Consider the following 15,066-nt stretch of genomic DNA (forward strand, 5'->3'; position numbering starts at 1 on the left):
AAAAAGTTATTTGGAAGGTGTGTTGCTATTGTAAGCCTTTGGCACAGGTCCAAGAGAAGTTGTCCTGGATTGCAGCCATGTGTCCTAGCATTTAACCCATGACGTTTACTTCTTTGGAGAAAGTGTTGAAGGTCATACAGGAATGGGCTGCATTTCCAAAGTAGCAAGAGTGCTTTTGACATAAAGACACTGTAGCCAAGGTATTGCCTGCTAATATTGTATGACCAAAAAAAAACAACCCTAATCTTATGATTGGGTTGGGTTTGTTTTGTTTGTTTTGTTTTTTAATGCTGAACCTAACTCTGCTCCCAGTTAGAAACCTGTTGTCTTAAAGAAAGATTATGCTTACCAACCACTAGTATTGCATCAAAAAGAGTATCCTTAAGAAAAAGGTAATTCTTATTCTTTTAATATATTTGTGCATATGACAATACCATGATTTGGCATTCTGAATAATTGTGGTGAAATTCATCCATCTGAATTGGGTGATCTGTTCTTTTTTATCCCATCTCAGGTATGTAGTGACAGTTTGGAGGGCCAGACTTTCTTCTCCAAGAAGGACAAGCCACTGTGCAAGAAACACGCTCATTCTATCAACATCTGATGCTTGGAGCTCATTGTGTGTAACAAATGTACTGAGCAGAAAGGTTAAAATGTCCATGTTCAATAATCGGTTAAAATTATTTAAAATGGAAGAGAGATGGGGAAACTTTCAGAGGTATTGTAAACTAATTTTTCAGAGTATTTATCATTAAGGTTTTGCTTCATAAAAAGAGAGGAATCAGGAATTGCACCCAAGCCAAATAGTTAGAGTGTCTTTACCTCTACACTTGGCCCATTACTGTACTAGTTTCATGATTTTACGACCACATTTATATCTGTTTCAGTATGAGAAGTGAAGTATCTATAAAAATAAATACCTGATATTAGAAGTCTTGGTTTTGCTGCTCTTGAACAAATAAAAGGAGATTGGATTCAGCAATCCAGATCGCTTTATTGCGGTGATGTTTTTAAAGTGTGTCTAAAAATATTGCAGCTAAACTCCATTAAAAGGGACACAAAGCAAAGGTTACACAAAATTTATAATTCAGAAACTAATATTCTTATCTGATATCCATATACATAAAGCCTCCTGCACAACTACATGTACCTGTGCCTTTGCAGTTAAATTTCTGATGGGTTTGCAAGGGACAGAGATTTTTACAAAGCAGTTAAGTGGGCCAGTGGCTATACTGGTGAAAAAGAATAGTTTAGAAGATGCCACTTAGAAGAAAACATAAATGGGATGCTCTTCCTTAACTCATGTATTATCAGAACACTGGCCAAAAAATCCTGCTGCTGAAGGTGTGTTTGACAAAATGGAAATGTCAGATCAGATCTTAAGGGAACAGGGATTTACACTCTTCTGTTTGCAGTTCAGGTTTTAGATAGCTTTAAGTGCCTTTCTCCTTTAAGGAAAGGGGAAATTGCACTGAATCTGTAGGTAACAGTGTTTTATACCCAGAATGTGAGATTCTGGTATTGAATGAGGGCAACTGCTGAAGTGCAAATAAGGACATTGTTTTTCTCTCAGTACATTCTTTACCATGTAGCTCATGAATATGTATATTGGTGGTGTGCCAGGTAAAATACTGAAAATTTAACTTTCTTGCTCAGCTGTTTTGATTTTTATTAGTTTGGGTTTTATTTCTCTCTTTTCTTCGAAATGTAGGGAATATATTGTTGAATAATACTACATTGAGTTAAGCAACCCAGTATCTCTCAGATCTTGGAAGGGAGCAGAGAGACAATGCTGTCATTATGCATTTACTGTGAGCCAGGAGACCAGCCAATTCTATGGCTTAATATGAATTTTGCATCCACACAGAGAGTCAGCACAAGGCCTGTGCACCAGCTAAGTCCCTACTTAACTTCAAATTAGGGCTTAAGTGGTATGGAGCAACTGTAAGCAGATAGGGAAAAGGTGGTGCCCCTCTGCACAGGGTGAATTTTGCTCCAGCAGAATTGCACAACAAAGAAGGGGGTCCTCTTGGGATCAGAGCAGATTCCTGAAGGAAACTGAATTTACATGCTATTTTATTCAGCTGAAATATCAGGGCTGAATTGTTAGTCTTTAGTACTCTGTCCAATAGACATTAAAAAAAACCATTTAGTGTTCTTGTTGTTGGGAGGAGGGGCAGAGGGGGGAGGGTGTCTTGATACAAAGGACAGTTTTATCCATAAAACCATGGGGAAAAATCACAAAAAATCACCATGGCTGACTAAAGCAATTGTAATGAGGAACATCAGCAAAAGAGGAGGAAAGAAAACCAAAATTGCTGTACTTAAATATGAAAAGATATTTGGCTTTCTTATTAATTCAGCAGGATATGTTCACGTTGTGGGGCTGTTTCACTTTATTTCCTGAAGTTGTTTTTCTTCAATACTGCCATGTTTCTTTTTTTTAAGTTCTGGTGGTACAGAAGAAATTTGGTAAATTTGGTAAATATTTGTAAATTAGAAGAAATTTAGTGGTACGGTATAAAGCTGTTTAAAATGTTTACACTCTCGTTGATGTACCCTTCTGTGAGTTTGGCTGAAAATCAGAAGGGTAGAAGCAGACTGGACAAAATACAGTAATATATAAGCCAGGTTGCTTTTGAAATTAAGTGGAATGTGGAAAAATGAAACCTGGAGACTAGGTTTCAGTGGAGCTATATTGCACATGTGTGAGGAAAGAGAGTGGAAATGCACAGGATAAGGCCTTCAGTAATTTCTGCAATTCAAACCTTGCTATTTTAATGTAAGATAGAAACTTCTAAGTTTGTCCTTAAAATCCAATTAAATTTTGTTTAGTTTCATAATTTTAATTGGAATTGTATTTTTTAATCTATATGCTCTAGGGTTTGAAATTTTTCGGTTGTTAATGAATTTGAGGACAAAAGCCTGAAAGGCTTCAATAGAACTGCTTCATGTAGCTGCTTTGCCTTTTAATTTCTGCTTTTATCTGTTTGTTTAAAATTTAAATGGAAGCATAGAGTCACTGATACATAATGAATATTTAATGGCTTTACCAAATTATATAAATCAACTAAAAGGAACATAATTTTTATCGTTATTTTAATAAGTGAGATTATAGTAGAGCACTTTATAATAATGCCATATTTCTCACTGAATATTTATTACCTTTTTTTTTTTATTTAGAACTATTTCATCCTGGTATCTTTGTATTTTGTTTTATTTTTAAGCCTGCCTTTACCTCTAGAATCTTTTGGGGTGTGAGCGTGTGTATGTGTGCATGTTTATATATACTTTCTCTATACATGCACACATATACATGTACATTGAGAGACATACATATATACGTGTATTTGAATGCAGACTTGACGTAGCAAAAGTCAGCACAGTTCCATCACTGTGGGATTTCGTGAGACTCCCAAGTGTTTTTCATACAACACATGTATAACATTCATGTTTTGAGGGAATGTTAGAAAGTCAGGAGAGACGTGTTAGTAACATAACTACTGTAGCTTTTTGCATGCATTTTCAGTCAGTAATTGTTTTTCTTCCAAAACTGCCTGTAAGAGAATGGGGCTTAACTCTGTTTGAAGGTAGAAGGTCTTTGTAAGTGAATAATTGATTCACAATGACAGTTTCAGCATATTGTAACTAAATAATTCAGGATTATGTGTAAATATAAATGCTTAATATAACATGCAATAAACATAAAAGCAAAAGTTGAATTGTGGTTCAGTGTGTATTGGTCTGTTCAATTGTGTACCTAATTCTTCACAGAGCTACTTGCATCATCTGACCATGTGAGCTGCTTTGCAAACATTATTTTATGCTGATCTACTAGCTGTTAAGTCCCGGTGATTTCTTTGCTTGTGTTTAATAATCTTTTGCATCAAATTTTGGCTGTTCACATTTGCAAATTTAATTATGATTGAAAAACATAACAAGCAAATAAACCCTACTCAAAAACTGAAATTCTCTATATGTCCTCAGTTATTTTGTGATTGTTGGATGTTTTCTTTTCCTGAATCGTAGTCAGTAAAAGAAAGCCATGATTGTATACAGGAACAGATATCATCTGAGCTGCTCATTCTTCAGGGTTGGTTTTTTTGGGGGGGGGGTTTGGGTTTTTTGTGTTTTTTGTTTTGGTTTTTGTTGTTGTTGGGGGTTTTTTGGTTTTGTTTTGTTTTTAGAATGGAGTTTTGTTTTACAGAAAAGGACCTGGGGGTCCTGGTGGACACCAAGTTGACCACCAGCCAGTGATATCCCCTTTGTGACAAGGAAGGCCACCAGCCTCCTGAGGTCCATTAGGCAGAGCATTGGCAGCAGATTGGAGAAGGTGATCCTTCTCTGCTCAGCCTTGGTGAGACACATCTGGAGACCCGAGTCCTGTGCTGGTCTCATCCGTACAGGAGACATGGCTGTACTTGAGTAAAAAGCTAGGAAGATGATTAAGGGCATGAAGCATTTTTCATACAAAGAGAGGCTGAGAGAGCTGGGACTGTTCAGCGTGGAGAAGAGAGGGCTCAGTGGAAATTTCATGTGTACAAATATCTGGACAGGGGAGTCAAGAAAATGGAGCCAGACTTGGTTCAGTGGTAGATAGTGAAAGAACAACTGTGAGGATGGTCAAACACTGCCACAGGTTGCCTAGAGAGATTGTGGAGTCTCTGTATTTGGATACTCAAAACCCAACTGGACACAGCCCTTGGACTAGTCAAGGTCCTCCATCTCTATAGGTCCCTTCCAATCTTGGTGAGTCTCTGATTCTCCATCTTTTCTCAAGATGGATTTAAAGATGTGAATAGTCTATTGATTACTGTAGACTATATAACAGTGTAAAACTCTATCTTGGCCAATTACTATTTATTTGATATCTTTACTTCATTCTACTGCCCATCTAGAATAATTTGCAATGTTTGTTTAGAAGTGTTTAATATTTTTCCTAAGTTGACACTGTCCAAGGAAATACTGCCTACTCTGGCAAGCATTCCCTGATACTGTACTTAGCCTTGGCACCCAGCAGTCTCCACTTTCATCGTGGGATACTTAACTGTCTACTATAACATGGCCAATTACTTCATGATAATACTAGTCCGGTAAGAATCTCCTTAGCTGAGTATCTCTTAACTAGGCCAATGCACTGTTGTTTTCTACCTTTATTGACACAAGCAAAGGAAAACACTGCACACAGCTCTATAAAATTTAGAGGCAGCTTTACAGAAAACTTGCCTCCCCTTCAGTGTTTAGGCTATGAACGAGACAAATGCAAGTCTATTTGCAAACAGTATATTAAGCTCCAGAAGCCAAACTTTTAAAGGCATCAAGCCTGCATTTGACGTTTTAATGGCAAAGGTTTGGTTTCTATCAATCACAACGTCATGTAACATTAAAATGCACCGACAAGAAAAAAAGAGATCTGTCATTCATTCATTAAGATGCTGTAATCCAGTGTAAGATTTATAGGCTTAAAACTCAATGGTGTGTTTTCACAATAAATCCACTTTCACTGCTCAGCACAGAACAAATCTCTCTGTCACTCAAAATATTTGCTGGTCAAAATGCCCTGTATGAGATCTTCAAAGGGTTTCTCACAAAATTGCATATAAATCCTTTTACCAGCAAAGGCTTAATTTAGGTTCAAGTTTTACTTTCTTGGGACATTGGTTAATATCTTGGGCTCAGACAAGATCTTGGTTATATCAAAAACACATAGAGCCTAATTTATTATTAGCAGTCTGGTGTTAATTAGGGGGAATTACCAGAAATAGTTTGCTTGATGGAAATTTATTATGGGATCACACTTTACTGATGGCAAAATAGGAGTCACTGAAAGAGTGCAGCTCCTTCTCATAACCAACTAATTAATAAGGTGCCAAAATTCCTCTGAGAAGGTTTGGTCCTAACTATGGGAACCTCACAGAGCAAATGGTTCCTATGCAGTATTTAAAATTTAAAAGAGGAAAAGAGGGAGGAGAAAAAGCTGCCCAGCAGAAGTCTCAAAAGTGGTATGGCTTTTTCTTGAATTTATGGAAGAAAATATTTAGCTGCGTTTCCAAACTCATTAAAGAATGGCTTTTCTCAGACAGAAAAACAACAGCTAGTTTATAATCTCATTTGGTATGCTTGAACTTGGTTTTCAGTTTTACTTGTGCATACTGCACGCTACAGCTTGTAAATTTATGAATTTGGCTTATAATGAGCTTTTATATTACTCTTTATTGCTTTGCCTAATGGCCTTTTTATCATCATTTACCATGGAAGTTGAGGTTGGCATAGATAGGAAACTGAAAATAGAGCAAATCTCTGATAACCCCCAATCTATTTTGTGTATGGCAGTTTGGGGATAGAAAACCACTGTCTGTTTTTAGGGATGTCATGAAAGTTGTGTGAGAATGGAATGTTATAATAAGGTGAAGTGGAAGCAAAAATGTCTCTTAAGAAATTTAAAATCACCATACTAAAATTTACACGTTGGAGATTTGGAATAAAATATTTTCCATAAGATTTTCTTTTTAAATATTTCAGATGGTAGGGTATGCAAGTTGTAATAAAGCACTTTTGTATTTACACTGGAAATGCCTTAAACTATTTAAAAATATCCAGTATTTTGGGTATGCTTTAGAAGGTTTCTCCTATACTGTAAAAATAAGGATTGTGTCATTGTGCTCTGAGTAATATTCACACTTTCCATAGGATCACAGTTGTTTCCTTTTCAGTACTCATGCCTTTACTTTGCTTTTTCTTACTGCTCAGCAATGCCATTGTTTGTTTTAAAGTATTTCAGTACAAGATAATCCTGTCAGGTGTGTCCCTTATTTCTCTTTGTGATGCATCAACGAAATGTCAAATGTTCCTTTGGTAAATATAAACTTGCACTAAATTTTGGCACTCTTTCCAAAGTGTCAAGTTTTCCCACCCAGAAGTTTCCGCTGGAAAAATAACTCGAGATACTAGACCAAAACAGTAATTATATCGCACATAAAGTCTTTATTTCCCTTGAAATCCATTAAGCAAAAGGAAACACATAAAAACAAGTGTAGGGCCAAAATCATTGATACCCTGAGCAGATACAGCCTCACTGATTTCAACTTATTCCTCTCCAAATAAAAAAACATGCCTGGTATCAAAGCTACATTAAATTCATGCTTACATTTGTCCAGTGAGTAAGATCAGAATTAAATTAAGGATTTGGTCCTTGGTTTTAGCGGGATTTCCATTATGTGTCACAAATCTACTTGAAGGTATGCTCTCATTTGGAAATTAATGAAACAGTTGAGTACCAAGTTACCCAGAGACAGGAACAGACTACAAGAAATAAGTCTGTTTTCTGACTGTATAATTTCATTACTCAAACCTCAGATGTTTAGTGTCTCTGAATGAACCAAAACAGGTTACATAAGAAAGGGAAAATCTTTCCCTGTTACTAATCTGCCTGCTCTCACACCTTGCTGATTCGGTGAAATCTGATGAAATTGTTATATATTTCTACTCAAATAGAACATAAAAGATTTGTATTCATCCTGTGCTTGGATCAACATTCTCTGAGAATAAAAAGGATGGTGAATTCATAAATAATTTGGCTCTGCATGAAAGACAAACTATTAGTATTTGCACTAAGTTGAGGTACTCTCTGTGGGTTTTACTCACATAAGAGTTCTTCAGCATTTCTTGCCATTTATGTTTGTTGTCCTAGCAGTGTTCCTTCAATTTATGTAAAGCCTTCAAAGTGCTCTTTAAAGTTGGATTGAGAATTGCTCAGATGTTTCCGATTTTTTTCAAATTCACTTTCATTATTGGAAGTGTTGATCATGACACTTCAAGTGATCACTCTCTCCCACTGTGTGCAAACAATAAATTACATTTCATAGGGTGGGATTTATTTATTTAGTTAGTTTATATATGGCCTGCTCTTCTCTGTACGTTCTCAATCTGTGCCTGTGGGAGGCAGGTAAGGTATAAAATAGAACAACTTAATGTTTACCTGGGGTCCAATTGTGGACTTATACTTGGCTTTAAACAACTGCAATGAAGTTAATTCGCTGTGTGACTGTTTTTTCCATATGTTGTACTCACTGACCATCAGTAGAGGATTACTGGGAAATTCTGACAAGTGGTGTCTGGAGAAGAATATAGGTTGGACTTTCTCTGAAATAAATCAGTTTATATCAGTGGGAGTAAAATGATACTACAATAAAGCTGCAAAATTTTATATAAATCTCACATGCTATTGTTTGATGCAAGTCAACAAGGATGGAAATTGGTAGTCCAAATCAGGTTTTTTTAATAGTAACAATGTTTTCTGTCCTGTCCTTTATGTCTTCCCATGATATACACTAAGCTCCTGTCTTATTCCTGGAAGGGAGAAAAAGTGTGTTAAGCAGCAATTTTTAGTTGTGCTTTCAGTTACTGTAGAGACAGAAGGGAGCTGCAGTGGAGCTGCAGGACTTGAGTCATGGTGACAGGAGGAAAGAGGAAGTGACAGTAGGAAACAGTTTTAGAAAAAGGCCAAGAGCTTTTGCAAGTCAGGCCATTTTGTCAGTTGTTTCTTGTCAGAGATTCGGGAGAGCGTGTGGTCTGAAAAAGGGGGATGATTGGGGGATGCCAAGGTAAAACAGCAGGCATGAGCTGAAGATGCTCGTAAGGGGGACCTAAAGGGTGCACAGACCTTACAGCCTCGTGGCAGGGGACTTTTCTCTCCCCCGCTATTTTACATTTATATTCATCACCAAATTGTGTGCATTTTTCTTCTCTCAGCTTTTTCTTTGAGGTCAAATAGCTTCTTTCATCTTCATGATGTACGTGGGAGCACAAACAAACCCTCTTTTGTCATCATCTGATCTGGGGCTGAAGTGAGATTTGTTTAACTTTACCAGTGCTGGCTGCTGCTTCAAATTCCACCATCCCATCCTGTCTGTAGGTAGCAGCCCTCTCTCAAATTCCCCCAGGGCTTTTCTTCTCTGTACTTCTTCCAGCTCCTGGCATGGCCACATCTGCTTAAGGCCACTAAGAGATTTTGCAGAGCAGCTCTGGGGGGCTATGAGAACAGAATGCACCTTGAACTGCTGCAGCACTGGTGCAGCACCATAACTTGAAGGGAATGAAATAGATTGCAAAACCTCACCTAATCATTAAAATTAAGCTGCCTACTGCTGTGGGGAAAGTTGGAGCTGCTCTTCTCCAAATGCTGTCTAAACTGCTGTTCAATGAGGCACTGAGTACCAGAGTAAAGCATGCCCCAGTGCAAGGGGCGTTCAGCTGCTCGGGAAGCTGACAAATTTCTGGAAACTTTTTGCTGTAGCTCATGGATAAACAAATCCTTGCTTCTTGTGATGTTATGTACATTATCCAGCACTAGCCCAGTGCATAGATTTTCCTATCCTACTCTATATCAGCTGGAGACTGGTAACTCCGTGAGGATACGAAGCCCGATCTCCCCTTTGGGATTTTGTCAGTGCTGCCCTCTTTGGAGTTCCCGTCCATCTAGAAGAATGGTACCGGTACAGACCGGTTCCAACTGGTTCAAACCAATTCAGACCGGTTCGGACCAGTTCAGACCAGTTCAAACTGGTTCAGACCGGTTCAGACCGGTTCAAACTGGTTCAGATCGGTTCAGACCGGTTCAAACCGGTTCAGACCAGTGCAAGGCAGTTCAAGCCAAACAAGCTCAAACAGGAGATTGCTTTCAGGTGAGGTAAGCTAAAGATTTTCCATTTTTCCTAATCTCCACCACACTCCCCAGTTTAGACGAAAGCATTTGCTTCACTTTTGTCCTACGATAAATTAGCCCAAGATATTAAACAAACTGTTTATTTTGTATTAATTCCAATCAATCTGGTTCTGAATTTTCTTTCTTTTGTTATAGTTGTTTTATGGATAACACTGCAGATGCATGCAAAAATAGAAAACGTTCTGCTCTGCCTCATAAAGGTGTCGAACATAAAATGCAACGTGCAGCCCTTCTCTCATTCTTGCTCATTGTCTCCAGCCAGAGGAGCTCTGCTACAGCACTCCCAGCCTTTTGGCCTGGCATCTGGACAGAGGGAAATGCCCGTTGGAATAAGGCAGAGACTGCAGATAGCAAAATGCTTGTTATGAAGACAACGTGCCTTGAATACAACAAAGCTCCGAAGCACGTGCTTCCTCTTAAACATGTCAAGGAGTCCCCTTGAAGATAACTGTTTTATTAGGCTTCAAGCAGTCTGTCACAGCCATCTGTAAAATAATAGTTGTAAGGCAAGTTTATCAGTGTTTATATTCCTAACTTTTTTTTTTAAAAATTATTATTATTGTTTTGAAATTGAGCAGGCTACTTCTCTTCCTTGCAGATCCAGGCAATCTGCACACTTTCTAAGCTCCCCGCATTTGTCACTGTGAGTAGAAGATGGGTTTTATCAAAATGATTCATAATGTTATTATTACTCTGCATGGCTGAATTTGAGGACAGTAACAAGTTTAAGTGATCTTGGATCAGTACAATTACTTACATGCATTTAGTTCCAGCATGAATCTTCTGAAATTTATGGCTGTCTGAGACCCAGCAAATGGCAATTTTTGATTCCAGACCATGGACTTATTTAGTATTTGACATTATATGTTTGCATAGCTAAAAATAGCTGCAGTCTTTGGGACTGTGTTATCCTGCTGCTTCCCAAGTCTTTACCTACATCCCATGCACCCTTTGTGGAGTAACAAAACTATCTTCAAGTGAACAGCGGTGACCTCTCAATTCTTGTTGCACGGGGGTTTAAGATGTCAAACCTAAAACACGTCTCTGAACTGGGCAGATTCAAGCTAAGGGAGATTTATGCTGGAACTAGAGGGGGCAATAAATGTTACAGATGCTGTGAAGAGAAAACAGGCCATCTGAAGCTGGTCAGGTTGATCTCTGGTGCAGACACAGCAGCAGCAGAGAGGGGCACTGTGCAATCGCCACAGGGCTTGGCCTAGGTGGCTGCAACTGCTAGTAACCACTTCATCTTCTCATAAGCAAGCAGCAGATGTTTTTCTAGGGGATATCTTAAAGACCCTTGTGTTTTGGCAGTTTCCCTGCTCGAGCTGGAGAGGGTTTCCATGCATCACGTGCATCACATCCTCAGCTTTGTTCATCCATCTGCCCGTGGCAGGTGTGGTTTGCCTTATGCAGTGCCGAGCTCCACAGAGGAGCCAAAGGCAGTGCCGTGGAAAGGAGTACAATGTGTCCAAACAGTTTGTGTGCAGATAGGGCCAAGCAGCCTGTCAGGAATTAGACCACCTTCATGTGGGAGAGTTGGCTATAACTTTTAAAACTCCATGTGAGAATTACACTGTGTGCAAGAAACCCGCCGCCTGCAGTTTTACAAGTGAATCTCAGGTGCCCCCAATACACTAGAGCACAATAAGAAATAAAAGGTTTATAGAGAAACTTAATTTGGTGGCAAATAACTCTAACAAAATAGATATCCCAGAGCTTGCTGGGATAATCTGCCAGTTTTGGCGTAAAATCTTTGCAAGAAGGCCAAGAAGGACATGGAAATCTGCAAAGAAACTTGGTTCTATAACTGTGGTTCCTAATTCATGTCCACCCAAGGTAGGATCAGCCCCATCCCATCTGTCAATGCCTGCATTTTGGGGATAGTTCAGGCTGCCATTGCTGTTTTGTGGTGCTCCCTGGGAAAAGCACAAAGAAGATACATGCAGTGCCTTGTAAAAGGCAGAAGAGACAGTAAATGTTTGTATCATTGCACAGCTCATGTTACAGATACTGTCCAAGCCTTCCAAACACCTCTTCAGAAATGAGATAACATTACAGTGCATTTGCACATGGAATATCTAGGAATAACTGAATAGAAATTATTTAATTGTAAAGGCTGGAGACCATAGAATTGAAAGGGGTTTGGTGTTTCTTTCTGAAGAGACTGCAGGTAAAATTACTATATAAAATTATATTATCTTACATTTGCTCAGAATTTGGAGCCTCTCTAATATGTACCGTCTGTCTAACTTGCAAATGTCAGAGCCCTTCCCATCAGATTTCTCCTGTAATATATTTAATCTATGGCAGTTATGCATAGCCAAAATTACCCTTCCTAAATAAGTTTCAGTAGGGATTTACAGCCCTTGTTACAAGAATAGTTCACACTGGCATGTGGTGTGAGTTTACCCAAGTGGACCAAGATGAAGAGAAGCGCTACCTCAGATCTCAATATGATTATTTGCCCATCTGTGTAGTCTTTCTTTGAATATTGCCAAGATAGGAAATGTGAAGTGGCTTCGAAATGTCAAAGTCTTTAATGAAAAAGTAAGCAAAACAGGGACATCTGAAGCTAATATTACAGGAGGAAATAAAAATAGAAATGAAAGCGTAGGTAAGGACTTTGATATGATTAGTCAAATGCCAGTGAAGCCAAAACTCAGACTTGGTGAGTATTTCGAGGGAAGCAGTTAAAAGTGACTGCTGCACTGCCTGCTTGCTGAGTGCTGGGATTGTCAGCAGGGCTAGGACTACCATGGGGTTTTTATTTCTGAAACGCTAACATTGAGAAGCTGGAACGAGAGAGGTGGTTGGGATGTGTGCGGAGTCTCTTTGGGCTCCCTGTCTGCCTGTCCTTGGGCAGAAAATGATCCAAAAAGGAGCATGTCCACTCTGTACCACAACCTGCCTGGGCAGTTGAAGCTGAAGCCAAGACCTCATTAATTGTATTGCCAGAGTGTTCCCACCCTTGCTGAATGTTACAAACTATGGAAGTGGGGCAGGTGGGAGCAGCCCAGTTATGGTTGCTGTGTCATTGATGAACGCTTCAGTCCTGTGCTCTCAGCTGTGCCCCATTCTCCGAGGCAAGGCAGGAGCCAGCCATTCCTCCCCCTTCACCACCAGTGCCTCCTGCACCTTGCATCAGGGCAACTGTCCCTGCCTGCAGCTCCAGGCCAAAGAAAATATGCCCCAAAAGACAGAAAGGTTAGCTCATCTGTGGCTTACACTCTGCAGTCTTTGTTCGTGATGGCTACTATATTGGGAGTTTTCTTGGAATACATAGTTATAAACGGTAATGGGAGTTCTCAGAAATATCATTTCAATTCCCTGTACTTGTAACACATGCCAGAACATTTGGGCTCTGATCACAGTTTCCAACCTTGCCCTCATCTTTGAGGCACTCCACTCCCTTCCTCCCCACAGACAAAAGATGCTGGACTATAAAATTCAGGGGGCAGTGATCTGGCAGATGAATGACGTTTGTCATACACATTTCAAAACTTGTCACATCTGCCAGGAGATGCTTGTTACCAAACTTGAAGTGACTGCATTTGAATGCAACACCGAAGGACAAATCCGCTCTTGAAGTAAGCAGCCTGCAAACATCCTGTGCTGGTTCAAGGAAAAGTATGACTTGTTTGTTTGTTTGTTTCTATAGAGTAAAATGAATTTAATGTGAGTCTTTCTGAAAGCACACCAATTAACTGTGGCTATTTGAGAATAGAAAAATGGGAATTGAAAGGGATATTGCACTTCAATTTTAACTAGCAATTTGCAGTCACTTTCTTTGGATATCCTCTTCCCTAGCTGATATTTCCTCTGATTTATTCCACTGCAGAATGGATCATTTCAGTGAGTTTTATGTAAGTCTACTTGGCTATTTTACAGTTCTCTACATGTTTCGATATATTCCACTATTAAAAATTTTAAAAGTAGGTGGGGAAAGAGGAAATTTCTGGTTAATATATAACAATTTTTGAAGTCAATGTGCTTGGACTCAATTTTTCAGGGCATTTTTCCAGACATCTAATGATGCCAGAAAATAAAAATAGCCAACTAGCAGGACCTTTCTTAAAAACTCCTCTGCAACCAACAGAAGTTTCATGGCCCTAATCAGGTCCTTTTCTACTATCATTGGGGAGAAACTGAAAACACTATCATGGGCAGACTAAGTCTCTTGTAGCAGAAAGAATTGAAATTATGTGATCTTTCTGGTAACATCTGAACAGTCGTGGTTGACTAAATGGTCTAGCTGAGCTTTGCTTTCAAGATTACGGGAAATGGCAGCTGAGCAATTGTATTCATTTACAGTGGGCCACAGGGAGAGCAGCAATCTTGGTGCAGGCACCAGGCTGGTGCTTTTATTATTGCTATCACACACACTGTGGGCAAATAGAGGTACGTCCGGACCAGTGTGTGCAATCCCAGCAGTTTCAGATAAATTCGCATTGAACTGATGAGAGAAATATCTTTCATTTGAAAAAAAAACAAACAAACCCTACTCATTTTCAAAAATGTGTATTTTGGATCATAAATAAGAAAAACCTCACATTGATAGTTTGTATAGAGTTCAACTAATAAAAAAAATCAAATGTGTGAAAAATAGAAGACCTGGGAGGGGAATGTTTTTCAGTTCTTTTTAATTCTCTTACTTTTAGGGAAATATAGTAAGAGGATGTACATCTTGAAAAGATCATGACTTATGGATTTGCCCACGAAATTTATTGCATTGTATTAAAAGAATTTCTAGCTTATTGGAATGTTGTGTTGCCAAGAGAGGTTGTGTAATCTCTATTCTTTAAGGTTTTTGAGTCCCATTTGAAGAAAGCCTTGATCAACTTGGTGTGACCCCACTTGGAGCAGGGGGTTAGGCTAGATACCTCCTCAGGTCCCTTACAAATTAAATTATCCTGTGATCTTATCAAGAAGACAAAGGAGGATGACTTTTATTTCACACTTTTAGGCAAAATTTTTTGTGTTTGTGTGCAAGAAATGCTCTTCTTGATGGAAAGCAAGGACTATTCACATATAATTTTGCACACTTTCCAGGAAATGTAGCTGAAAATATCATATCAAACAACCTTCCATTTCATTAATAGCCTTCTATGATCTTAGGTGCAAATGAAAATATTACAAAATGTAGAAGTTAAATAAATGACGAAACACAAGAGCAGTTAATGACTGAGTAGCTTGGCAAATGAATTAACAGGGTAGTGTGAGCTACATTAGCTCAGTAGGTTGTGCTATGTGTGTTACTGCACGACCAGCATTGTGAGCTCTTCAGTTATTGCTAAAGCAGAAGACCCAATCTGGAATAATTCTAGGTGCACCTCATTCAT

General features: G+C 38.8%; 1 protein-coding gene across 5 annotated transcripts in view; it reads left to right on the top strand.

The window, feature by feature from the left end:
- The window catches only part of PDLIM5 (PDZ and LIM domain 5), a 127,459-nt gene extending 123,732 nt beyond the window's left edge, over nt 1–3,727 (top strand). For all 5 annotated transcript variants that reach the window (XM_017822241.1, XM_017822240.1, XM_017822239.1 and 2 more), the window contains one exon: nt 515–3,727. In XM_017822241.1, the coding sequence (XP_017677730.1) occupies nt 515–604 (90 nt within the window). In that variant the 3' untranslated portion in view covers nt 605–3,727. The remainder of the gene's footprint in view (nt 1–514) is intronic.
- The last annotated feature ends 11,339 nt before the right edge of the window (nt 3,728–15,066 follow it).

This window comes from Lepidothrix coronata, unplaced genomic scaffold, assembly GCF_001604755.1.
Source record: "Lepidothrix coronata isolate B3197 unplaced genomic scaffold, Lepidothrix_coronata-1.0 Scaffold96, whole genome shotgun sequence".
Classification (NCBI taxonomy): domain Eukaryota; kingdom Metazoa; phylum Chordata; class Aves; order Passeriformes; family Pipridae; genus Lepidothrix; species Lepidothrix coronata.